The following is a 27,877-nucleotide window of genomic DNA, read 5'->3' as shown; positions in this document are numbered from 1 at the left end:
ACTTGTTACTAGTAAAAGTAACGGCGTTAATATTACGAACACTGCTAATGACAATCTCAAACAAACAGAGCAAGTCTAAAGCCATAGAAAAGTTTCCTAAGCGCAAAAATTATGACTAAAGTGATGAAGCTGTATTTTTATTTGCATTTAAATGTTATTGACAGTGGAGTTACAAAACATATTGATTATTAAGTTGGTTAATTTATTTTAGCACAAGATAATTTAACTACATTTATTTTTCATCAGATTTATTTTGCCATCTTTTTTTTAGACCAGTTGATCTGCCGTTTCTTTTCTTTTCTCCTCTGCTCCCCCCTATCCCTTGTGGAGGGGGAGACACACAGGTCCGGTGGCCATGGATGGGGTGCTGGCTGTCCGGGGTCGGGACCCGGGGTGGACAGCTCGCCTGTGTATCGGTTGGGAACATCTCTGCGCTGCTGACCCGTCTCCGCTCGGGATGGTTTCCTGCTGACCCCACTGTGGACTGGACTCTTACTGTTATGCTGGATCCACTATGGACTGTACTCTCACAATATTATGTTAGACCCACTCGACATCCATTGCATTCGGTCTCCCTAGAGGGGGGGGTTACCCACATATGCGGTCCTCTCCAAGGTTTCACATCGACGTCCCACTGGGGTGAGTTTTTCCTTGCCCTTATGTGGGCTCTGTACCGAGGATGTCGTTGTGGCTTGTGCAGCCCTTTGAGACACTTGTGATTTAGGGCTATATAAATAAACATTGATTGATTGATTGATATCACTTCTTATGCGGTACACTTGGTTAGTACTTATTTTCTAATCAGCCTGACCTTAGCCGAAGGTTTACAGTATGTGTCAAATAAATAATAATCTTTGTGATTAACACACGGTTTTATATAATTTGACAAGGTTGTAAACTGTAAGTAGGTTAGATATAATTATTCAATACGATTAAAATTATGAGTAACATTACTAATTCTGAGGCGTCATTTACTCATCATTATTCCTTACCATTGTTTTTTTGTGAGTAATTTCACTTGATCAAACCTTTTCTAACAATTCACGATACATAATATTAAAAGTATGCACGATGATTCGTGTTGATACCGTATCGGATTTATATCGGTATCGGCCAATATTTGAGGCTCCAGTCAAAATAACTAATGATAACTAGTAATGTCTTCAATGTTGAAAAAAAGTCTGTAGGAAACGAGTAATAAAGCGCACAAAAACATGTCCGTGGTTGTTGTGCTTAGGAAGGGCTGGAGAAGGGTTTGATGAGACCCAGTTCCATTGCTTTGACCAGGCACGTACGCGCCACATCAATGGGTTCCTGCCTCTTGGGGTTGTCCTCAGCCTTTCCGATCACTGTCATGATTTCCAGCAGCTCGCTCTCGATCAGTTTCTTGGTCAGCTCGCCGTCCTCCGAGTTGAGCATGTTGCACACAATCACGAGACCGCGGTGCTGGATCATCGGGTTGGTGTGTAGACACAACCTCTGAAGGATCTCAAGCCACTGGGCACTCTGGGGGGGACACACACATTTTTTAATAATCGACACATTGGATGACAGTGTAATTGTATTGTGCTGTGTGCTTACATACCACAAGGGTGAGCTTGCCGCAGAGCTTCTTCTGGACAGCGGTAAGCATGGCCAGGGCTCCCGCTGCGGCAATCTGAAGTTTATCATCATCCTCTCCACAAAGTAGGAGCAGCAGCTTCAGCTTATCGTTACTTTCGTCCAGGTAGCGCTCTTGGACCTGCAAAAACTTTTCAGTCAACTCCACGTGTCTTTAGGTGACAAAATGGGGACATCTCACCTCTTTGCATGTCACAAGGTTGCACATGCATTCAGTGGCAGCCTGTCTGATCTGCTCGTGTTCCTCAAACATGTAGTTCTCGATATCGGGCAGAGCGTTCTCTTTTACAATTTTTACCCTGCAAAAGTCATACAGCAAAGGTTAACAATGCAGTGAGAAGGTGGAATGTACTATGGGCTTTCTGTGGCCTTAAACGAGATTGTGTTTGTGGCCCCATTTTGGTCTTTAATATTGCTTGTGTAACATGGTATAGGACTAAGGCTGACTGCAACCTGTGTTTTCATCTCCAGAAAGCTTTGTAAATGTTAAACCCCGTATTCAGAAAAGTTGCAAAAAAAGTTTTTATATGCAAATATTTAAATTTATAATTATGCGGAAATTCCTTTACCACGGCCAGGCCTGCAACCAATTAATAGCGATAAACAAGGCTGTAAAAAAAATTTAATCTTCACAATTTACGGTAAAATGCCGGCAGCTGTGGTTGCTAGGAATTCGCCGTAAAAAAAATACAGTCACGATGTACAGGACATTACGGTATGTTGAATCTGTTAATTTTACAGTTGATAACTGTTTTTGCTTACAGTAATTTACTATGAAAAAAACTGATATGTATAGAATTTACGGTAAAATACTGGCAGCTGTGGTTGCCTGGAATTTACCGTAAAACAAATTAGGGCCAATTTTAGTGTTGCCAATCAGCCTATCCCCAGGTGCATGTCTTTAGAGGTGGGAGAAAATCAGAGTACCCATGCAGTCAGGGAGAGAACATGGAAACTCCACACAGAAAGACCCCTGGCCTGGGAATCGAATCTAGGCCCTTTGCACCACTGGTTGACCCTGGATCTCAGGAAACAGAGTGGACCGACACCAGCAGATGACATGGCACCCAAAACCATCACTGATGGTGGAAACTTTACACTAGACTTCAGGCAACGTGGATCCTGTGCCTCTCCTGTCTTCCTTCAGACTCTGGGACCTCGATTTCCAAAGGAAATGCAAAATTTGCATGGTTGGGTGATGGTTTGGGGTGCCATGTCATCTGCTGGTGTCGGTCCACTCTGTTTCCTGAGATCCAGGGTCAACGCAGCCGTCTACCAGCAAGTTTTAGAGCACTTCATGCTTCCTGCTGCTGACCTGCTCTATGGAGATGGAGATTTCAAGTTCCAACAGGACTTGGCGCCTGCACACAGCGCAAAATCTACCCGTGCCTGGTTTACGGACCATGGTATTTCTGTTCTAAATTGGCCCGCCAACTCCCCTGACCTTAGCCCCATAGAAAATCTGTGGGGTATTGTGAAAAGGAAGATGCAGAATGCCAGACCCAAAAACGCAGAAGAGTTGAAGGCCACTATCAGAGCAACCTGGGCTCTCATAACACCTGAGCAGTGCCAGAAACTCATCGACTCCATGCCACGCCGCATTAACACAGTAATTGAGGCAAAAGGAGCTCCAACCAAGTATTGAGTATTGTACATGCTCATATTTTTCATTTTCATACTTTTCAGTTGGCCAACATTTCTAAAAATCCCTTTTTTGTATTAGCCTTAAGTAATATTCTAATTTTGTGACACACGGAATTTTGGATTTTCATTTGTTGCCACTTCAAATCATCAAAATTAAATGAAATAAACATTTGAATGCATCAGTCTGTGTGCAATGAATAAATATAATGTACAAGTTACACCTTTTGAATGCAATTACTGAAATAAATCAAGTTTTTCAAAATATTCTAATTTACTGGCTTTTACCTGTATAGTCATTCATGTGGATGCTCTTTCCGCCTGCCGGATTTTTGCTGTTTTCCAGCATTCTGTTTTATTGTTCTGCAAACTGTCAGTTTTAATTTAGTTTTTGCATAGCCTTCCCTAAGCTTCAGTGCCCTTCTAAACCGTACCCGTGTTTTGTTTGTCTTTGTCATTATATTAGTTATTTACCTGCACGTTGCCTCTTCGGTCTTCTGCATCTTGGGAACACGCCAGTAATCGCCATCATGTGACCCGGGCGTCACAGTTTTACTGTTGCAATTGTTTGATGTAGTTTTACGCCCATTTTTCACAGTGTACTTTGGCTTTGGGAGACTGCGTGTGTGCATAAAAGACTCAACCAACAGAAATGCAGTTCAAGTACATTTATAGTTTGGTATTAAAAAAATTATGTTTTATGGGGGAAAAATAACATTTGACATGTTTTAATAGTATTTCTGGACAGCATATGTCAAGAATTCAAATGTTAAATTTTTTTTTATAAATAAATAATGTTTAGTTAATATTTTACAAGTAATTTACTATAAATAATCAAAAAGACTACATTGACAATAACAATTCAATTGAGTCCAATATATTTAATAGTCATGTGTTTATATTTCAGATAATGTCCAACGTTTATATGAAAAAGTAAAAAAAAAAGGTTGGAAATAAAAATGTTCTATATTTCATACCGCAATGAAGCCAATTCAAAATTGCTATGCCAATTTGGAAATGTTTGAAAAAGTAAACAAAACACAAGAAATGGGGGGAAACATTTGTACAAATATTGTTCTTTAGACAGTATATCTTTGGGGAAAAGGTTCGGCTACAATATAAAGTTATATAGTACAGTCGTTTTAGAAATAAGGTCGTAAAGCTGTCACAATTATGGCGTTCAAAGCGATGCTAAATTTTAAATTATCTCTATGGGCTTTTGAATGAACGCGGCCGCACTGCTGCTAAACCGAACTAAAACTATGAAAAAGGACATCTTGACTCACTGCTAAATAGAAGTTTAGTATAATATAAGTATAATTGTATCCTTGAGGCAGTTCAGTCCATAAAAGTAAAAATAAGCAAACACATGCAGAGTACAACAACCATGACCATGTTGATGATCAGCCAAAGAAGTGACCGGTCGCTATAATCAAGTGTCCCTAAACAACAGCATAAAGTTTTGGTTGGTACCTTAGTTTTTCACTGAAACCCGCAAAGTTGGTGAGGCCTCGCAAAGCCTCAAAGTTCTGCATTCCATCCCTTTCTGTGTGAAGGAGGCTGACTAAAGGCCTCACTACCTCATACACCTGAAATGAGAGGAACAAAGTATCATGATGAAAATGTTAGCAGAAAATAGTATAAAATAGTCTTTTACCCTTTCGCCAGGGAAGGCGATCTCTGGATTTGAAATGGCTGCAATTCTGGCAAGAGCGTGACAGGCCTTCACTTTTCCTGCCTCAGTTCCTTCTAGCGCCAGAGGTATCAAAGCCTAATAGGGGACGGGTGGAGAGTCGAAAGTGAAACAGCCATCATCCAAGCCAGGTCGTATCATAATTAGTCAAATGTGCATTTTTTATATGTTTAAATGTGACCCACCTTTCCCCCACCTTGGGCAACAAGAGTACCACGATCTTTGGGATCCTCTGACAAAGCCAAGAAGACCCTGAACACAAAAGAAAAGAGTTTCAACAATTATCCCTGAAGAAATGTTACAACTTTTATATATAAACAAATCAGTGGTTGGTATAGGAGCCAAGTACTTTAACTTTAGAATAATATAACTCTAGTAAAAGTAAAAAGTAGTCAACCAAAATATTATATGAGTTAGAGTAAGTATTATATGAGTTAGAGTAAGTGTTTTAGTAAAACTACTCAAGTATTGAGTAACTGGTGAGTAACTTCTGTTTTATTTACTGTAGTAGCTACTTTTTTAATGGTCATTAACAACGGAACAAATGAATACATCTTTGCAAGCAGTACATATAAATATAAGGATCCATCCATCCATTTTCTACCGTTTATCCCTTTCGGGGTCGCGGGGGGTGCTGGAACCTATCTCAGCTGCAATCGGATATACTTAAATGTAGCGATCGGAATGAAACTCAATGTAATGGAGTAAAAGTAGCGTGTGTTCTTCACAAAAATACTCAAATAAAAGTAGAAAACTACTCCAAATAAATTCATATATAAGTTGCTTAAGTAAATGTAACAGAGTAAATGTAGCACTTCTGTAAACAATAACAATGAAAAAGTATGTTTTTGTCATGATTGTTATGTCAGGTTTGGACTTTGTTTTCTTGTGTTCCTGTATTTAGTTATATTTATTTCTCTTATTTTGGTTTCATTTCATTTTGCCACTATTTATTCTGTCTAGGCACTGGCTTCCTCACCTGTTCCTGGTTACCAATCAGTATGCATTACATGCCAGCGCTGTCCTCTACATCATTGGTTGTGTTTATGCTTCCTGTGCACTTCCCTGCTGCACTTTTTCTTTGGGTTTCGACATTAGATATATTTTTACCTGCTCTCCGTCTGCCATGTCTGCATCTTGACTGACTGTAACCATTTAAATTGTTTCATTACATTTAGTAAATATCTACAAGGCAGAAGCACAGGAAAAAAATATGAAAATTATTAATTAAAAATATTGCTGTTGTAAAGCAAAATAAATGATGTCAAGTTATGTTAGATTTTTGCTAATTTATTTTTTACTAATTGTTAGCACTTTTCGAACGTTTAAATCGAACCAAATGGGCCTCCGTGTGAAGTAGTGAACCATGTCTCTGTGTGAAAAAGCTTAATTCATTAATTTTGTGTTCCACCTGCAGAATTTTGGAGGAGGCGTAGCGCTCCACATCACATGCTGCGAATTGCGGTACACTACTTGTCACTACTCGGTGCTTTAGCGTGTGTGCCTTTTTTTTCTGTGTTTACGCCTTGTGAAAAAAAAAAAGACTATTTGGAAGTCGTACATTAATGGGAGAACTGACGTAGCAGGCTTCGTACCACAGCTGGTTGTAATTGGGATGAGACCGGACCGCCCCCTTCCTTCTCTCACTTTGTCTGCTGCTTTCTCTTTAGCTTCTCTGCCCATGTGAATGTGGGTGGATTTGACATTTTAAAATATTTATCATTGTAACATAATGGTTGTTAAAAGTTGAAAATTTCTGTGATTTCTGATGGTGTGTGAGGGCACCAATGTGACTTGTGTGTGTGTGCGCGCGCATGTTGGCAGAGCAGCGCATAAAGCACAGTTCAGCTTGTTTTGGCTTGTTAATAAAGAGAAAGTTGAGCTATCACCTCCTTGTAATGTTTGTTTGATATACAGTACTGTACAGCACTTTATATTGTGTTCAGAGTTTTGAGTTTCAAGTTTCATTATTCAGACATTAAAACATTTGACAGATAAAGAGAATACATTTTTTTATACGAAATGGAATAAGCAGAAGCTAAAGCGCATTACGCCTATCCGAGTGTATTTACAAAACAAAAACAGAACACGTGTTTTGCATGCAGTTATACTTTTTTTGTTTTTTTTTGTTTTTAATTTTCGGTTCATCACAAAAAATATGAATAAACTCCATCATATGAATTTTACATCCTTAGCATCCATTGTCATTTTTGTAATTGATATCTTCAAAAGGATTTGAAATTGAATTCAAGTTTTAAAGTATTTTTGTCGCGGCTTGTCACACCACGGCGTGCCTTATTTTGAGTTTCCTGGTGATCTCCTGTGTATAGTGCATGTTTCTGTCCTGTGCTCTTATTTTGGTGGCACTTCCTGTTGTGTTGGTGTTTTTTCGTAATTGCTTTACGCCTGCCTTCGAGCACTTTATCCCTCACCTGTTTTTTGTTTGTGATTAGCACTATTTAAGTTGAGCTTGCGACACCATGGGTATGTCGGGACATTGTTATCTTTTCACTACAGACAATCTTTTTTCACTTTGTGGACGCCGTCCGCTCCACTTACCATTAATTGATTTACGTGGACCCCGACTCAAACAAGTTGAAAAACTTATTCGGGTGTTACCATTTAGTGGTCAATTGTACAGAATATGTACTGAACTGTGCAATCTACTAATAAAAGTTTCAATCAATCAAAAAAAACATATCATAGTAAGTGTTTTTTGCTGCTTTCCAGCATTTTGTTTTGTCTTTAGTCAGGCCGTTTAGAGCGCTTACCTTCTGCTCTCGCCTTTTAGTTTTTGCTTCTTTATATAATAAATACCCCTGTTTATTTCACGCTGCTTTTTCGTTTGTCTGCATCCTTAAAATCACTACAAACTCCGGCGTCTCCCACGATGCCTCGCTTGACACTTTTAGCTCTTGGTTCAACTTATTCCATACATTAATCCCAACCGAAGACACACAATGCTGCTTTTCACTTGTTCTCACCTATGTTTTTCTTTCAGAAATGAGAAACACTGTCTCGTTTTTGGAACAATCCCTGAATATACACAGGTAACTTGTTATTGTTTGTGGTATAAATAAATTGTGCTGTCTTAAAGTCAACCAAATCATTCAATTTTAGTGCTTTTAATTGAATGTAAAGCTAAAATATAGACTTTTGTCGAGGCTGGAACCCATTATTCATATTTACATTGTTTCTTAGAGAGAAATTTGCTTCACTATACAAACTTTTCCATTTCCGAACCAATTAAATTCATACATTAGGGTTGTACGGTATACCGGTACTAGTATAATGAATCAAAAACTGTACTATACTCTGTTTGAAAAGTACCGGTTCACAATTTATAAAAACTTTTTTTTTTAACGATCATGACGCCGCGTCGTCCCGTCATGACATTGCTGGGTTTACGAGCAGATGAGCATGTTCGGCAGCGCACAATCACGGAGTACTTACAAGCAGACACTGTGTGTAGACAGAAAAGGGAGTATAGACACATTTTGGTCTAAAAACTAACGATAAAGGTGAAGTTATAACACTGAAATGCCCTCAGGAAGAGGTGCTTTAAGACATGGCTGGATAGCTAGCTAGCAGCGAACATCCATCCGCAGTCGGCAGTGTTTTAGCTACTTCTAAATCACTAATCCTCGCCTTCATGGAGACAAAGTAAGTTTCTTATAAGTATCATCCCTGCAGGACGAGGAATAGCTAAACATGCTTCACTACATACCGTAGGAGGATACAATAGCTCACACCGCTAGCAAAAGCTAGCGCACCTGAATGTAAACAAACGCCATGGGTGGATCTACACCTGACATCCACTGTATGATAGCAAGTACAATAGCGTATCTAGTCGATACTATGATTACATCGATATTTTTAGCATCACAAAATCTTTTTTAATTTTTTTTTCATTTATATTACGTCTATAAACTCAGGAAATATGTCTCTGGACACATGAGAACTTTGAATATGACCAACGTATGAAGCTGTAACTACTTGGTATTGGATCGATACCTAAATTTGTGGTATCATCCATAACTAATGTAAAGTATCAAACAACAGAAGAATAAGTGATTATTACATTTTAACAGAAGTGTAGATAGAACATATTAAAACAAAAAAAATAACCAGATATTAACAGTAAATTAACAAGTGGGTTAATCCATTTTTACAGCTTGTCCCTCATAATGTTGACAAAATAATAGAATGATAAATGACACCAAATGTTACTGCATATGTCAGCAGACAAATTAGGAGCCTTTGTTTACTTACTACTAAAAGACAAGTTGTCTTGTATGTTCAGTATTTTATTTAAGGCCAAAATTGTTCTTAGATTGCAATAAGAAACATGTGTTTAATGTACCGTAAGATTTTTTGTTAAAATAAAGCCAATAATGCCATTTTTTGTGTTGCCCTTTATTTAGAAAAGTATCGAAATACATTTGGGTACCAAAATATTGGTGTCAGGACAACAATTTGTTAGGTTATTTTAGCATGTATTGATTGACCAGAGTTTTTATTAGTTTTAGTATTTTTAATGTACAGAATATATCAAAGCGGGCCCCTGCTTCTGTCAATTGTTCTCAATGCGACCCTGAGTGGTGAGTTTGGGCCCCCCTGGTCTACGCAGTACATCAACATTGTGGAATATTTCCTCTTACCTTGCAAGCATCTCCTTGGTCTGGTCCGTCAAGATGGAGTTGTCTGCTTTGACCATGACAGCAAGAGCAGATGTGACTCCAGCTTTCAGCAGTCTTTTGACTCGCCTCTCGATGAAGTCCTTCTTGTCCTAAAAGTACACATCATCACATTTCCCGTGTCATATATCTCTACTTTGTACTGCGATAGACTGCTATAAGTACCTTGGGATGCTGCTCAGGCACGTGCTGCTTTGAGAACTTTGCCAGCTGTACCAGTTCAGGTATGATGTCTTTCTTCTCATAGGTGTTGGTGCAGTTGACCAAAGTGCAAGCCACGGCATATATGATGGTCTTATCTTTAGACTGGCCAAAAAAAAATCATAAGCTTATTTCTGGTGTCATTGAGTGTTATTTCACTGCACGAGTTTGCAGTCAAACCTTGGCCAGGTCAAACATGGCTGTAAGTGCCTGCTCATCCTCAACAAAGTCATCTTTGACATCAGCGTCATTAGTCAAGTATGCCAGACCCTCAATAGCCCACTTCCTGGTTTTAGCGTCGATCTGGGGATTGCAAAGCCATCTAGAAGAAATAGGAAATAAACAGTAGTTGTTTAAAGTACAGTAGGACTGTTGAAAATATTATTTGCATACATGCTGATGCAATAACATCACACTAACAATAAGCACTCTAAATGGACAAAAGTAGTGACAAGACCTCTTAATCACTATTAACCAACTAAGGTTAGACCCCTTAGCTCCCACCCAATCTTAAATTTTAATCCTTTTTCAGAGACTTTTTGGGGAGGCCTTCATCTGCTGCAGCATGACCAAGACCTGACATAAAAACACAGTTGTTTAGGGCCACAACCACTAGGGGAGCCACATGATCATGCCTTCGACTTTTGTAAATATTTCAGTATTTATTTGTCTTTCATTTAAATCCGACATTATAAAAGTTAAAATAGAAATACATTTTGCTGTCAAAAGTTGAATCGTAAGTTTTTTTGTTTTTCCTTAAATCAAATTAGTAATGTGCAAACCCCTCTTGCAAAAATGCAAAATGGTTGATCTATAGCAAATCCAGCATGGAAAACTTAATTGTTTACCCAACTCAGACGTCATCAAAGCTCACATTTATGCATTCAAACACAGTGCCAACATTTGGGAACCAGAATGAGGTGACAAAAGAAAGGTAAAACATCTATTTGTGGCAACATCGGACAACAAAGTTGATGTATATTTAAGTTTTACTTTTCCATCTCATAGCACATAATTGTGGTGCGTTCAAGGACTCTTGATTACAGTTCAAGTTTGAAAAGGGGAGGCTTAACCCCAAGTAGCTGCACTTATAATAATGCAATAATGATGTATTATCAGTGATGGGCAGTAACCAGCTACATGTAGCTAAGCTACGTAGCTTAACTACATTTTCCAGTAGCTTGGCGGTAGCTTAGCTACTTTTTTAACGAGCAGCTTTTCCTGTAGCTTAGCTACTTTTAGACCCATGTAGCGAGGTAGCTTACATCAAACCTACAAGCTACAAAGAGAGAAAATGGACTGCGAATCCAGGCCCCCCAAAAATATGGAGTAAATACCATGACCTGGATGAAGGAGAACATCCATACAAAAATATATGGTGATTGGTTGGTGTTTGTATGATGAGTCACAATTGGCTAAGGTTAGGGCGAAACATTACGGACTGGCCAATCAGAGGCAAGATAAGGCGGGTCACCGAAACTACCAAGCAAAATCATAACAGACACATACTCATGTCACATGACGACGAGGGAGTCGGAGACAGAGGGACGACTCAAGCTGACTACTCAAAAAAAACAAAAAACAAACATACTTAAAAATGGCAGAGGAATTCTCTCCCGCAGATTAGATTTTTCTTTTAGTGATAAAGACGACATCCATGAAACCCACGATATTGCGTGTCTTTAGTCATAATTAGACAAATATATGCGTTTAGAGAAAACAATGCCCAAAACCTTAGTTTTTAGTTGTTTATCATAACTGCTCTCTACATCGAAGACGTCCAACACAAACTTAGGAACACATTTAAGGTGAATTGAGTTAATGGAAAGTTTTACTGCACATAACCATTACCAACTGTTACCAAACAACACACAAGTCATTATTTATTTTTTTTGTCTGGATATAGATAGATGTTGTTTTTTGTTGTAAGCAGAGAAAACGAATAACATTACAGGGGTGGGCCAAAGAAAAGGCAAACTAAATAAATGTATACTGTGGGGTGTAAATGTAGTTGTAGGGTGTCCCCAGCTAAATGACAGATAGTTAATAGCAATTGACCCTTATTCGGTCCATTTGTACACTCTCAGTTATATGAACATTGATATTATACATGTGTGCCTATAGATATAAATTCTGTTAGATGGGGTTTTTTAGCTTAATGCATGTCATACTGGGTCATATTTATACAGTATATGTAGCTTTGATGTTGCAAGCTACTTTTGCCATGTAGCTTGCTGCAATTCTTCGGGGATAGCTTCCCCTGTAGCTTAGCTACATTTAATCGAGAGTAACTTTTAACTTAGCTTTCTACATTTTCCAAGTAGCTTGCCTATGACTGCGTATTAGTATATATGAAACATCTAATCTCTCTATGCAGTAAACGGAAACTTGACAGACTTATAATCATATTTAAAGGGGTCCTATTTTGCAAAACCAACTTTTCTTATCTATTGATACCTACCTTTGTGTACTTGGGATCTGCATAGGTCCTTTAAATTGTAAATTCTAACCGTGAAGGCATTGCGGAAATATTCATAAAATAATCTTGCCTTCCTTCATACTTTTATACAAGGGGTTTGGAATTTGCAAAATGTGTGACGTTTCACCGGATTATCCATATATGGTATACGTTTCCCCAAAGTGCTTTGCACGGGTCTGCCATTGCAGTCCGACGTTGTAGTCAATAAGCTCTTTCTTGTTCGCGACTTTCTTGTTGTGGGGCAGACTGGCTCAAACATGCACATGCATCCTCCGCTGTTGCCATTTCTAATACAAAGTAGTGCTTAGTTCGAACTTAATCTGTCGGTAGACTCGCTATGGAAGCGCCGAAAACTGCAATAAAGGGAGGAGACACTGTTGAAGTGGAGGCACGTAGATGAGACCGCCTACCAAACGGCGCATCATGAAGAGACAGTCAGAAAGCAGCTTGAAAACGGTCTTTAAAACATAATCCATGCAAAATTTTGACCGAAGAACAACCGTTACACATTCTGTAGACCACAAAGAAGTGTTTTAAATGTCGAGAAAATATATACTATAGTATATATAACCCCTTTAAATGAATGACAGGTTTTTATGATTATTAATACCCATATTCTGGCTACTTTATATTACATTTGTGGACACTATTCTGTAAAAAACACACCAAAAAACAGACATTTTCAAAAAATAAAACATCACCAAATCGTTTAGGGGGATTTCAAGAGCCGTCAGCCAACTTACAAATTCTAATGACGCCACTGGTTGAAATGCTTGCTGAAACATTATTGATGAAACTAAAACATAAACATGTAATTATTGGGGGCTTTCTGATCATTGAGTGCGAGCTACTGTGTTATCGAGTTATCACACTAGGAAGACTAGCATGTGTGTAGAATGCCAGATACAATAGGGATGGGAGTTTATACATGCAAGAGGGAACAGGTTCACAATCATATCATGTACAGTAGATATGTTTATCCCATCTTTTAAAAAGTAAAAAAAAACATGTTTTTTTCCATACAAAATCTTGGCGACATTACAAGCCAAATGTTGTTTTAAAATGCTAGTTTCAACCAAATTAAGTCACTAGTTTTTTGGTGCATACTGAGTGTGTGTATGTGGGGCGGTGACGTTGGGTTTAGGGTGCAATATCAATGACCTCTGACTTTCTGGAGGAATGCACAAAAAGATCTACAGATACCCTGCAGCATCTTGTGGAAAGTTTTCCCAGAATAATGGAAGCTTTTATTGCTGCTAAAAGGTTGTGGCAATGCCAAATATTCTTCTTGTCTATGTTTCCATAGACCTAACAACTAGGGACCTGATCTACTAAGATCCAAATAACAAGTAGCATGTGCAAACTATAAGATTGTGTGTACTATTATTAGTGGGCGTGTTGCGGATGATCTACCAAGACTGCATGTGCAATTGATAACAAGTGCAAAAGTGATGCAGATGGCCTATCTAAATGAGAATTTGTCATCATGTAGACACTAATTTCCCTCAAAATGTATAATATGAACCACCTTTTCTAGGCTACTTTGAGGCACAATCTAGACATCAAAACATATTATTAGCTTGCTGAAGGCGCTGCGAAGTTGTGATGGTGCGTCTGGAATAATGAAAATGTATATTGTAAGAATTGTTTTCATATATTTGTTTATATGAAAAAACAAACACCATTAAAAATACGCAGCAGCTATAGAATTATAAAAGGTCATTGCTGAAAAGACTAAAAGTCGAATATTTTATATTTCTGACAATACTTTTATGTTAACAAGCACACAGACGAAATATTTTGTCAATCGTCTATTTTTGCAGCTCTCTGCTCTCCCAGCCATTTGTACGTAACTGTGCCAGTGTGCACAAACATCCCTGAAGCACTAAATAGGGATAGGTACCGTTCATGTTCATGATGTAGATCTGACGGCCGACTTTTCAACCTAGCCCGTCTTAAAGCAAGGACCAAAGTCCGTGAGACAATCATCCGGGACATGCTCTTTGCTGATGATGCCGCCGTCATTTCGCACACTGAACAAGAACTCCAGTGACTTATGGACAGATTCTCCCAGGCCTGCAAAGACTTCGGGCTTACCATCAGCCTAAAAAAGACCAATGTGCTGAGTCAGGAAGTGGACACTCCACCAGCCATCACAATCGATGAGTACCAACTCAAAGTCGTACACCAATTTACATACCTGGGATCCACCATCAGTGACAATCTGTCCCTCGATGGTGAGATCAACAAACGTATCGGCAAAGCTGCCACAACCCTAGGGCGCCTCATGACCCGCGTCTGGGAGAACCGGAAGCTGACAACTCTTACCAAGATGGCAGTGTACAACGCCTGCATTGTCAGCAGTCTTCTCTACGGCAGCGAAACATGGACAACATACTCCAAACAGGAGCGCAAACTGAACACCTTCCACATGCGCTGCCTTCGCCGCATTCTCGCCATCCATTGGAGTGACAAGGTGACGAATGCCCAGGTCCTCGAACGCGCTAGTCTTCCTACCATGTTCACGCTGCTCAGACAACGCAGGCTGCGTTGGCTCGGCCACGTGTGCCGTATGGAGGATGGACGTATCCCAAAGGACATCCTGTATGGCGAACTTGCCTCTGGCAAGAGATCTGTTGGCTGGCCAAAACTGCGCTTCAAAGATGTCTGCAAGCGGGACATGAAAGCCCTGGACATAAACACTGAACATTGGGAAGATGCAGCAGCTGACCGCAGCAAATGGCGCAGTGTCCTTCACAAACAGCTGAAGACTGGCGAGGAAAAGATCCATGCCACAGCCAATGAAAAAAGAACCAAGCGGAAGACACGCACTCCTGCAGTTGCGCTTTCCAGCTACATCTGCAGTAAATGCGGCCGTGTTTGCCTCTCCCACATCGGACTCATCAGCCACAGCAGGCGTTGTCGCGGAGTTTAAACTTGACCTTTGGACTGGCGCAGTTTCCATAGTCGTTACGACTGACGGAGGCCTGATACGATACCGTTCATGTTTGACCAACACTGTATCAACACCCGGTACCTGAGAATCGATACCGGCACTCAACGGTACCAATTTTCAGTACTTTTGTGTGTGTGAATAAATATGAATTGTTTTTAAAAATCAAATCAAATATTTTATTGCAACATTTAAAAATTAGCTGATTATGGTAACTGCTCTCAAGTTATCACATCTTGTTTCATTCTCACATTTCTGAGTCTCTTTTGCAGGTATGACATTAAGCTGCAATTACAGTTGCAAGTCCAAAACGTTATATTGCAGTAATGTATAGTTTGTGTGGTGTGTTGGTCATTTCAGTCTTTACTGTGTGTTGCGCCCTACAAAGTGTTAATAATGTAAGTATTGTACATATTACGCACCAGCTGTTTGATTGCATCCTTGTTGTAGTTTTCATAAAGAAATTTGAAGTTGAAGAAATTAAAAAGTCAAAATCGCTAATGCTAATCAGTAGCATGTCAATAGCAAATCCAATATATCACATGGACAAAGATAAGACCTTCTGGAGGAAAGTTCTGTGGTCAGATGAAACAAAAATAGAGCTGTTAGGCCATAATACCCAGCAATATGTTTGGAGGAAAAAGGTTAGGCCTTTAATCCCAGTAACACCATGCCCATTGCAAGCATGGTGGTGGTAGTATTATGCTCTGGGCCTGTTTTGCTGCCAATAGAACTGGTGCTTTAAATGGGACAATAAAAAAGGAGGATTATCTCCAAATTCTTCAGGACAACCTAAAATCATCAGCCCGGAGGTTGGGTCTTGGGCGCAGTGGGTGTTCCAACAGGACAATGACCCCAAACACACGTCAAAAGTGGTAAAGGAATGGCTAAATCAGGCTAGAATTAAGGTTTTAGAATGGCCTTCCCAAAGTCGTGACTTAAACGTGTGGACAATGCTGAAGAAACAAGTCCATGTCAGAAAAAAACTTTAGCTGAACTGCACCAATTTTGTCAAGAGGAGTGATCAAAAATTCAACCAGAAGCTTGTGGATGGCTACCAAAAGCGCCTTATTGCAGTGAAAATTGCCAAGGGACATGTAACCAAATATTAACATTGCTGTATGTATACTTTTGACCCAGCAGATTTGGTCACATTTTCAGTAGACCCATAATAAATTCATAAAAGAACCAAACTTCATCATTTTTTTTGTCACCAACAAGTATGTGTTACAATCACTCTATCACCAAAAAAATAAGAGTTACAGAAAGTGTTGGAAACTCAAGACAGCCATGACATTATGTTCTTTACAAGTGTTTGTAAACTTTTGATCGCGACTGTATATTAGCATCAAGCTCGCCCATTTGAGGAAAAACTGGAGCCTTACTTAATTTACATTGGAGTGTTTTTGAGTCAATTTCTTTGTTGGTTTAAAAAAATTGCAACACTACCTAGAGGTAGTTTGGTTTAGTCCGCTCACAGTGCTGCTGGAGTGATTGCCAAGTCCCAAAGTGCAAAGAGTCGGCAATTGGGTGTGGTGTCAAGCACATTCACGTGAGTCGGTGCCAAAAAAGTACCCATCCCTAGTCCTAAATGTAGACGCAAAACAGCGGCCACAGAACAGTTTCAGCCTTGATGAATCACATTGCGAGTGCTAAATGATTATATTTGTACCCTTACCCAGTATTGTGGGCATTCTTTAATCGGCATATAATCTGCATATACATGAAGTCAGACACGCTAACTAGATTGCGCCCGATTTTGCCCATTTCAAAGATGCAATCCTTTACGCACAAGCTGAGTAGATCAGCTTTGCAATTGTTTGCACGGGTTTAAATACACACAAACCTTTAGTAAATAAGGCCCAATGGTGTGCTAATATTTTTGTTTTGTCCTAATAGTTCTATCAAGAAAATTAATGCTTATTCTTGATAACGTGTGTGTGAAATCTCACTTTCTGCACTGCTTGGCTAACTTCTCAGTGGAGCCCTCAGCGAACTGTCTCATGCTGTAATCATCTCCTCCCGCTGAGCCCAGTTTGCAGAGACCCTGGAGAGGAGATGGACGTCAACGTAAATTAATATTGCACATACACTACTAAGTCCAGACAAGTACAAAGCATGTATATAAGCCTAATGGTGCATTATTGTTGTGTTTGTAGGCTCACCACCAGCGAACGGATTTTAATCTTCTCATTTTTGGTCTTCTTGTAGATGTCCTTCAGCAGCGACACGCCGTTGGTGATGATGAAGCTGGCGCGGCTCATTTTCGTGGAGGAATGAATGAGCGCTTCTACGGCGACCATCTGGTCCACCTCCCGTTCAGAGCCGCACAGCGCCACCATCATCTCCATGACGCCCTGCCTTCCCACCAAGGCGTTACCTACGTCGAATGGACCCTGCAGCAGCCCTGAGATCACGTTGATGGCGTGAATTGTTTTGTCCATGTCGTTAGGGTCAATTTTCGATCTGTGTAAAGGGGTGAGATTTTAATGGAGACATACAAAAAAACAACTCTCAATTAGGGTTAGACTTAGACTTAGACAAACTTTAATGATCCACAAGGGAAATTGTTCAACACAGTAGCTCAGTTACAATGATGGAAAGTGTAAGGATGGAAAGGACAGTGCAGGTATAAATAGACTAAATATAGCGATATAAATATAACATATACGTAATATTTACATAATATATGTACAGTATATTATATCTACTGATATATTATATTATGTCTATAAAATAGAGAGTAAATCCAGCAGAAAATAGAAAATAGACATTAAAAACAAAGATATAGCTAACATAGAAGGTGTCAAGTAATAGACAGATATTATCTATTGCTGTATGGCGAGTGATTATACAGCTGGGTTGTCCCGATACCAATATTTTGGTACCGGTACCTGTACCAAAAATGTATTTCGATACTTTTCGATACTTTACTAATTAAAGGGGACCACAAAAAATGGCATTGTTGGCTTTATTTTAACAAAAAATCTTACAGTACATTAAACATATGTTTCTTATTGCAATCAAAGAACAATTTTGTCCTTAAATAAAATAGTGAACAAACTAGACAACTTGTCTTTTAGTAGTAAGTAAACAAACAAAGACTCCTTATTTGTCTGCTGACGTATGCAGTAACATATTGTGTCATTTATCATTTTAATATTTTGTCAAAATTATGAAGGACAAGCGGTAGAAAATGAATAATAATCCACTTGTTCATTTACTGTTAATATCTGCTTACTTTCTGTTTCAACATGTTCTATCTACACTTCTGTTAAAATGTAATAATCACTTACTCTTCTGTTGTTTGGATGCTTTACATTAGTTTTGGATGATACCACAAATTTGGGCATCGATCCGATACCAAGTAGGTACAGGATCATACATTGGTCATAATTTTGGTCCTCATGTGTCCAGGGACATATTTCCTGAGTTTATAAACATAATATAATTTTTTTTTTTTAAATGAAAAAAGATTTTGTGATGCTAAAATATATCGATGTAATCGTAGTAGTATCGACTAGATACACTCTTGTACTTGGTATCATGACAGTGGATGTCAGGTGTAGATCCACCCATGGCATTTGTTTACATTGTGACGCCGTTGAGCTATTGTATCCTCCTACAGTGTGTAGTGAAGCATGTTTTGCTATTCCTCGTCCTGCAGGGATGATACTTGCGAGAAACGTACTTTATTTGTTGCCATGGAGGCAAGGATTAGTGATTTAGAAGTAGCTAAAACACTGCTGACTGCGGATGGACGCTAGCCGCTAGCTAGCTAGCCATTAAAGCACTTTTTGCTTAGCGGCGTTTCAGTGTTTATTGTTAGTTTTAAGTCAAAATGCATCCATTCTCTCTTTTCTGTCTACCCACTGGGTCTGCTTGTAAGTACTCTGTGATTGTGCACTGCCGAACATGCTCCTCTGCTCGTAAAAACAGCAATATCACGGTGTGACTACGGCTCACTGTCATGCCCATTAAAAAAAGGGGGGTAACCGGTATTTTTTAGAGGCGGTATAGTACCGTTTATGACTCTTTAGTATCGCGGTGTACCGTACAACCCTACTCTGAATGTATTTAAGGGACATACTTGATGTATTCGTCACAAACGTCCCTGAAGTTGTTTCTCTCTGGGTCGCATGTGAGGTCATCATAAAGGCGGTTGAGGAGCACACTGGCAATCAGCTGTGTGTTATCAGTCATGGGCAACTGATCAGGAAGCTCAGGAACCTGACCACACACCTTGAGGATCTTCTTCAGACCTGGAGGATATCAAAACTCTGTTCACTCTGCATGTTTTGTAGTCCAAGACAGATCATGGGAGATCTTGTGGCTAACCGTGGTCTACTGTGAAGAGGGTCCGGGAGTTGTCAGGGTCTTTCTTTCCTTTGCGAGGGACGTTCTTGCTCAGGAGGTTCAGTGCCTGGTCTCTGCCATGCCCAGATACCTTTTTACTGCCAACCATCTCCAGCAGAGACAAGAGGATGGTCTTCAGGTCTTTAGAGGCATCTGTCATCGACAAATAATGGAAGATTGTATGTAAATATTAAGGAGGAACTGCACTTTTTTGGGATGCGGTGAGATTTTGCCCATCATTCACAATCCTTATGTGAGACAAGAACACGTCTTTCTCTTTTCTGTGCATTCTAAATAGCGACAAAATGCTAACAAGAGACGGCTAACAGTGCAGGTAATAGGAAGTCATATATTACGGTAAGGGTTTCCAAATTGCGGCCCGCTCCCAGCAGGCACAAGTTATTGATACAATGTTGATTATACGTACATGTCCTTTAAAAGTGACTATGAAACAACGTTGCAAAAAAGTTGTATTTGTAAATTGAGACAGCGTTGATGTCCAACGTTGGATCCACATTGTTGGTTGGGAAATGACCACATTCCAAAGGTCAAATGAACGTCACAACCTGACGTTGATTAAACGTTGTCAAAAAGCAACTTGTTTCAACGTTGTATTTGTGTTGTAGAATATTGATTGGGAAATGACCAAAATTCAATGGTAAAATCAACGTCAGAATCCAACATTGATCAAACGTCGTCAAAAAGCATGTTGTTTTAACGTTATGTTTGAATTGCTCAACGTCAGGACCGACAGTAATTCAACAAGTTCCCACCGTTGTTTTAATGTCTCGTGCCTGCTGGCCATTTGCAGATCGCGGCTAATTTTTTTACCAGCCCACGGCACAATCGTGAGCATTCTAGTATGAGCATGCTAGCTATTTTTGCAGGTGTACACCTCAGTGTCAAATATTTTGTTACCTGACAAATTAGTTAGCATGTTAGCATGCTAATGTTAATATGCTATCTTTTTTAACTCAAAATGTGTAGGTATACTTACCAAGTACCATATTTTGGTACTTGATACATGCTAACGTTAGCACACTTTGAGCCTGACAAACACACTATTTAACCTTTTCTCACGCCACACACCACACTTGACATTTCTCATTCTTATGTTTACCCAGTCAAAACTCTACAAATTTTTTTCATGATAATTTACTTTGGTCCTCGCGGCTTGCCGTGACCGATCGAACTTAACCAATTTCATCAGTCCCTTGAACCTAAATGTAACAATCACAGAAGACAATATGAACCAATCAGAAACATCGTAATGCGGGTCTTGCCTGGGTTTGGCCAGTCATTTGTTGCGGAGATGATGCACACACGGTCATTGCTATGATCCGTGACCGTCTAAATCTTTTGGTGTTAAGGCATACTTGATTTGTGACTGGATCGAGATGGAAGGGGATAGTGGCGGCATATCATCAAGCACAACTAAATTCCAGAGAAATATAAATAAAGATATTAATAGATTTGGATGGATAATAGAAGATGTGTAAAAAATATAAAAATGATACCTATTTCTGGCATACCGCTGCCGATGTACGACATCCCAGATGTGGATATGTAATTATTAAAGAATTGAAGTTTAAATCATTGTTAGATAGAAAAATGTATTGAGGAAAAGTATTAAGAATATGTCAACATATATACAGATTAGTGTTGTCCCAATAGCAATATTTTAGTACCGGTACTAAAATGTATTTCGATACTTTTCGGTACTTTTCTAAATAAGGGGGACCACAAAAAAAAGGCATTATTGGCTTTATTTGAACAAAAAATCTTACGGTACATTAAACATATGTTTCTTATAGCAATCCAAGAACAATTTTGTCCTTAAATAAAATAGTGAACATACCAGCCAACTTTCTTTTAGTAGTAAGTAAACACACAAAGGCTCCTAATTTGTCTGCTGATGTATGCAGTAAAATATTGTGTCATTTATCATTCTATTATTTTGTCAAAATTATAAAGGACAGGCTGTAAAAATGTATTATTAATCCACTTGTTCATTTACCGTTTATATCTGGTTACTTTCTCTTTTAACATGTTCTATCTACACTTCTGTTAAAATGTAATAATCACTTATTCTTCTGTTGTTTGGATACTTTACATTAGTTTTGGATGATACCACAAATTTAGGTATCGATCCGACACCAAGTAATTACAGGATCATACATTGGTCATATTCGATGTATGGCGTCACTATGGCATAGCTATAGACAGTGATTTAAAACTTGACAAACAAGTCAATGGCGTTTTAAAATCGTGTTTTAATCATCTTTGTCTTCTTGCAAAAGTAAAACCGTTTTTATCTTTTAACCTTTTTGAACAAGTTGTGCATGCTTTTATTTCAAGTCGCCTGGACTACTGCAATGCACTTTATGCTGGCATTAGCCAAAAAGCTCTCTCCCTGTTGCAGTTAGTCCAGAAAGAGGCAGCATGACTTTTAACAGGGGCCAGGAAATGCGAGCATATAACCCCAATTCTTGAGACTTTGCACTGGCTCCCTGTTCATTTTAGAATTGATTTTAAAATGTTGCTTTTTGGTTTTAAAGCTTTGCATGGACTGGCACCTCATTACATCTCGGACCTCATCCAAATTTACACAGCTGCGCGCGCTCTGAGGTCTGAGAGCCAGCTCCAGCTCGTGGTGCCCAAGACCGGACTTAAATCCAGGGGAGACAGGGCCTTCTCTGTGGTCGGCCCTAAGCTCTGGAACACTCTGCCCCTCCATGTTCCAACTGCTCCCACAGTGCAGTGTTTTAAGTCTCGTCTTAAGACCCACTTTTATTCTCTGGCTTTTAACACTACGTGAGTTGTGTGGTCCTCTGTGTTTTTAAATGTTTATTTCTTTTTATTGTTTTAATTGGTTTTACCCTTTAAAATAGTTTTGAATCATATTTATTTGTATATTGTTTTTTGATATTGGTTTTATTTATTTATTTGTTTTGTTTTTATTCAGTCATTGGTGGAGCTAAGGATAGTATTTGAATCTTGTTTTTAATATGTTTGTGCAGCACTTTGGAAACATTTGTGTTGTCTAAATGTGCTATATAAATAAAGTGGATTGGATTGGATTGGATATTCAAAATTCTCATGTGTCCAGGGACGTATTTACTGAGTTTATAAACTTAATGTGAATTTTAAAAAATGGAAAATAGATTGTGTGACGATAAAATTATTTGATGTAATCATTGTAGTATCGACTAGATACGCTATTGAATTGGGTATCATTACAGTGGATGTCAGGTGTAGATCCACCCATGGAATTTGCTTACATTCAGGCGCGCTAGCTTTTGTTAGCGGTGACGCCGGTGAGCTATTGTATCCTTCTATGTGTGTAGTGAAGCATGTTTAGCTATTCCTCGTCCTGCAGTGATGATACTTGTGAGAAACTTACTTTATTTGTTGCCATGGAGGCGAGGGTTAGTGATTTAGAAGTAGCTAAAACACTGCCGACTGTGGATGTACGTTCGTTGCTAGCTAGCTGGCCATGTCTTAAAACATCTCTTCCTAAGGGTATTTCTTTATCTTTAGTTTTAGGCCAAAATGCAACCATTCTCCCTTTTCTGCCTACACACTTGGTCTGCTTGTAAGTACTCTGTGATTGTGCACTGCCGAACATGCTCCTCTGCTCGCAAAACCAGCAATGTCATGACGTGATGACGCGTCATCATGCCCGGGAACCGATACTTTTCAAACAGTATAGTACCGTTTTTTATTCATTAGTACCGTAATACTATACCAGTATACCGTACAACCCTAATACAGATGCATCTAAAACTAAAAAAAATTACGTAGGAGCTTCAGCAGTTATTCCACAAGAAAACATAAATTTAAAAGAAATAATTAGTCAAAAGTTAGCGTTTTTTACGGGGGACAATAATTGCAATTTACGTGGCAGTTAAATGGAAAGAGGAAAATAAAGCAAGTAAAGTTGTGTGCTTGGACTGCAGCAGTGCATTAACCAGCATGAAAAACATAGCTTCAGAAACAAGACAGGAATTAATATGTGAAATAGGTCAGACAATCTTTAGAATACAAAAAGCTGGAAGTTTGGTAAAAAATTGTCTCGGTACCTGCTCATGTAGGAGTTGTGGGGAACAAACTAGCAGATGGGTACGCAAACAAACAACAACTAAAACTAAAATAAACATGGAAATTAATCACAGTAAAGCAGAAGTGAAGCGTATAGTTAAGATAGAAGTCATTAAAATGGCAGGATAATTGAAATAAAGAAAGAAAAGGTAGGCAGTATTACAAAGTCCAGAGTAGGAGTAATAAATCCGCCCTAAAGGAACCCGCAGTGTCTGTGGAGTCCACTTTGAGAACCATCGTTAAACAGTATTCAATCAAACATAGGCCACAGTTCAGAGAGAGCTGCTGGAGGCGAAGACATCAGTCTTAAGGTGAAAATCAACATTGAAACAGACCAAATAGATGTTAAAAGAAGCTTCTTTTTTTCCGAACGCATCATGACTCTAAGGCAGGGAGGGGCAAACTACGGCCTGCGGGCCACATCCGGCCCGTTGGTCCATTTAATCCGGCCCGCCAAATATTAAAACAGAATTAATCAAAGATCTGTTTTGAGAATTGACACAGCAAAACTGATACAAGACTTCGACGCACTGGCAAAAAAGGATGATCAACAAAATTATGTTAACTTAAATATTGTGTAATTATGCAAAAATATATGATCAAACATTCAAACCATTTTTTAAATAGAAATAAATACTAATAATAATGATTTCAAAGCAAGTTATCCATCAAATTGTGTAATGTAAAAGAAGCAATAGATTTCATAGTAAAATTGTGAAATTTACTGTGGTTTTTACAGCATTTCTCTCCAAATGAAAACAACAGTATTTTTTTTTACTGTAATAAACTGTGGTGTCGTTTTGGTGTTTACAGTAGTACACCGAAAAATCTACAGTTGTTGATTCGCGGTAAAAAAAAAATAATTAAAAAAAAACCTGGCAGCTCAGGTGCCAAAATTTTACTGGAAAATTGTAGTTTTTTTAAAATTTACAGTAAAAAACAAATGTACATTTTACAGTAAAATTCTCGCAACTGAGTTGCCTTTTTTTTTTTAACCATAAAAACAGCAGTACTGTTTTTCCATTTACATTGACATAAACTAAATTTTGAGGTGAAATTATTGCAATTTACCATGTATTTTTTACATTTTAGTTTAAAAAAAATCTACTAGTAAAATGCTTTTAAAAATTGTATAATAATAGTATTCACTGTTAAAATTGGCCCTCAGTGAAAAAGACTTTTACACCTCTGTGTTAGTGTCTCACATAAGGATTGTAAATGAAAGGCGATATCCCAAAACAAGTGCAGTTCACATTTAAAGTCAACACTCTTTTAGATCAAGATAAGAACTAAGTCTCACCCAAAACCAAGGCCTCTTCTTTTCCGTATTCTCTTTTATCCCCGCCTGTGAGGGAGTCGTTGATGCACTGGAAGAGGTTGCATGCTGCCAGTGTGATCTCCTCATTGTCGAGCGCCATGATGCTGCACAATTTATCAGTGCCCACCATGTGAATAATGGCCATTGTCTGCAGAGAGCAATGTGAAGAGAGATGTACAGTGGAGCCTTAGTTTGGGAGGAAGGAGCGGCTGTCCACATCTACGCAAGCCGATCCTGTCTATATTTAATTCTCACCCGAGCTTTGTGTCCTGTGCACATTCCCGAAAGAGTACGGATAGCAGCCATGATCATCTCTGGTTTGCCCGTCTCGATCATGTTGAGAAGCAGAGGCACGCCATTGTTCTGGAAGATTCTCTCTGCTCCCGCATCCTCTCTGGACAGTACAATCAGGTTGTTGGCTGCCTAAACACCAGACAAGTATCATTTGTCAGGGAATTGTGAGATAAAAATAGATATTTTTAGTTGAAAAATAAGGAGTTTAAGAAAATTGTGGGGGGAAACACCTTTTCCTTCTTATCCTTTTCCATTTCTTCATCAAGGAGAATATCAAACATGTTCTGTACCCTTGAATCTGTGGAGAATGTTGTCTTGAGCTGGGAAAACACAGATGCAAATTTGATCATTTCTCGTCACTTGTTTAGACAGGACCTTGGTATTTTTTCGTACTATACACAGAATACTGTACATGTATGATCTGATCATATTTATGTGTTTTCACAACTGGTGTTTTCTACGTGTGGATGAGTTTTTCCAATTTAAACTGACCTTGGCCTGGATTTCAGCCCCCAGCCTACGGAGAGTCTCCAGGAAGGTTTTATTCTTTGGTTCAATGGTTGCACATCTCTGTACGTCCTTGAAGGCCATGTCCAGTTTCCCAAGCTTCTCCAGAGCTTGGCAACGCCTGTATAAGGCTTTGATATCGGCTGCGTCGACATCGATAGCTGGATACGATGTAACAGAATGATCATTTGTTTGGAGCCTGGAGAATGGAGTTCATCTGTTTGACTGTTATTTTTGTTTTGGGGGATTATGTTACCTTTCGATGCATCAGAGGCTGCACTGGAATAATTTTCCTGTGGAAAATGTTTTCAAAAATGTGGTTATTGAGGTTGATTACATAAAGAAAAATAATTAAGGGAAATGTAGAGGTAAATAATGAGACTAAGAGGGGAAAATACAGGGGAAATTAAGGAACTATAGGGTAGACATAGGGGGAAATATAGTGGCAAATAAGTGAAATAATAGGGAAAGATAAGAGAAATAAAAGAAAATTATGGGAAATATTAGACAAAATAAAGAAAACAATAGGGGAAATTAAGGAAAATTGTGAAAAATATTTGGAAAATTTGGGATTTGAGGCTGATTACGCGAAGATAAATACTAGGGGAAATATGGGGGATATTAAGGGAAATATAGGGGGATATAAGGGGACAAAGAGGGGAAATTACAGGGGAAATGAAAGAAATATATATGGTAAAATGGGGGGAAATATAGAGGAAAATAAGTGAAATCATAAGGAGAGATAAGGGGCAAATATGGAGGAAATGAAGGAAAATATTAGGGAAAATAAGGAAAACAACACGTGAAAATAGGGGAAATATAGGGGGAATAAGGAACTACAGTAAAAGGGGAAAATACAAGTACAATTAAGGAATATATAGGGGAACATATAGAGGGAAAATAATTGAAATTGTAAGGGAATATAAGGCAAATAAAAAGGAAATCAAGAAAAACATAAAGAAAAACTATAGAGGAAATTAAGGAAAATATTATGGAAATTAAGGAAAACAAAAGTTTTGAGGCTGAAATGAAAGGGGGAATAGAGAGGAAAATATGGGGAAATAAGGAACTAAAAGGGGAAAACAGGAGAAATTAAGGAAAATATAGGGGGGAAATCGGGAAAAATATAGAGGAAATATGTGAAATTACCATATAGGGAAAATTAAGGGAAATATAAGGGGAATTAAGAAAATGATTAGGGAAAAATAAGGGGAATCAAGAAAATGATTAGGGAAAAATATAGGGGAAATTATAGAAAATATTAGGGAAAATAAGGAAAACAATAGGGGGAAAAAGGGACATTTTGGGAGAATAAGAGAATTACAGGGGAATTTCAAGGAAACTGTGAAAAATATTTGTAAAAATCTGGTTCTTCGGGCTGATTAGCAGCAAATAAGGAATTGTACACAGCTTCATTACCTTTTTTAGATAGCAAGCTGATCGGTTTCTGTGAATAACAGCCAGCACCTTCTTGTCCTGACACACCTCGATGGCTTTAGTGTAGCACTCAATAGCCTTATCAATATCTCCTGCTTGGAAATGTTTGTTTCCGTCATCTTTTAACTGGATCGAGTCTCCCATCTATGAGAGTCACAAACAGTATACATACATATAACATTACACTCCTTTTTGTCAAAGTCATAAAGGGTGCTTAAAATCAAAGAGTGTTGAGATGTAAAAAGCTGAATATGTCAATTCTCACCACAATTTGTAATCAGTGTCCTGCTAACCTGGTGGCTTTGGTACCAAATGGCCATGCACATGCTATCTGTAACTTTAAATGGCCTCTCTATAGCCTTTTTTGGGCATAGTGCCCTGAGCAGTGCAACAAATTCTGCTTTAACGGACAGATACGCTGAGACCCCCAACATACACACAGAAAACAACTCAAACCATTCTGTTACCTTGTGGCACTTTAAACACTACTTCTTCCGATTGCCTTTGCCAGATCTGCCGTCAGTTGGGATTTCCGCTGTCTGTATTTGTAACGTTGCTCTATAGACAGCTTCACTTATAT

At 38.7% G+C, this 27,877-nt stretch overlaps 1 protein-coding gene across 2 annotated transcripts; it reads right to left on the bottom strand.

The window, feature by feature from the left end:
• On the bottom strand, positions 1 to 27,834 carry unc45b (unc-45 myosin chaperone B). 2 transcript variants are annotated; one of them, XM_061986508.1, is made up of 20 exons: positions 27,765 to 27,834; positions 27,280 to 27,441; positions 26,117 to 26,153; positions 25,846 to 26,021; positions 25,584 to 25,673; positions 25,315 to 25,482; positions 25,042 to 25,207; positions 19,623 to 19,793; positions 19,375 to 19,546; positions 17,450 to 17,750; positions 17,237 to 17,331; positions 10,033 to 10,174; positions 9,817 to 9,957; positions 9,616 to 9,743; positions 5,140 to 5,206; positions 4,919 to 5,032; positions 4,735 to 4,850; positions 1,802 to 1,919; positions 1,586 to 1,741; positions 1 to 1,506 (listed from the first exon to the last, which is right to left on the bottom strand). In XM_061986508.1, the coding sequence occupies exons 2-20, from the start codon at positions 27,439 to 27,441 to the stop codon at positions 1,234 to 1,236; spliced, it is 2,793 nt and encodes a 930-aa protein (XP_061842492.1). In that variant the 5' UTR covers positions 27,765 to 27,834; the 3' UTR covers positions 1 to 1,233. The 2 variants fall into 2 exon arrangements, with proteins under 2 accessions (XP_061842492.1, XP_061842491.1); XM_061986507.1 differs by lacking the exons at positions 27,280 to 27,441; positions 27,765 to 27,834 and having other exon boundaries at positions 25,846 to 26,132.
• Positions 27,835 to 27,877: the final 43 nt, after the last annotated feature.

Source organism: Nerophis lumbriciformis, linkage group LG12 (assembly GCF_033978685.3).
Source record: "Nerophis lumbriciformis linkage group LG12, RoL_Nlum_v2.1, whole genome shotgun sequence".
Lineage (NCBI taxonomy): Eukaryota > Metazoa > Chordata > Actinopteri > Syngnathiformes > Syngnathidae > Nerophis > Nerophis lumbriciformis.
The sequence above is the reverse complement of the archived record's forward strand: the minus strand, read 5'-3'. Positions and strand labels throughout refer to the sequence as shown.

Bases quoted from the DNA above. Each gene is read 5' to 3' on its own strand.
- unc45b (XM_061986508.1), bottom strand. From the start codon at position 27,441: ATGGGAGACTCGATCCAGTTAAAAGATGACGGAAACAAACATTTCCAA. The intron at 5,033-5,139 runs GTGGGTCACATT...GTCCCCTATTAG, and splicing joins TTGCCCAAGGTGGGGGAAAG to GCTTTGATACCTCTGGCGCT. The intron at 1,920-4,734 runs GTACCAACCAAA...TGACTTTTGCAG, and splicing joins GGTTTCAGTGAAAAACTAAG to GGTAAAAATTGTAAAAGAGA.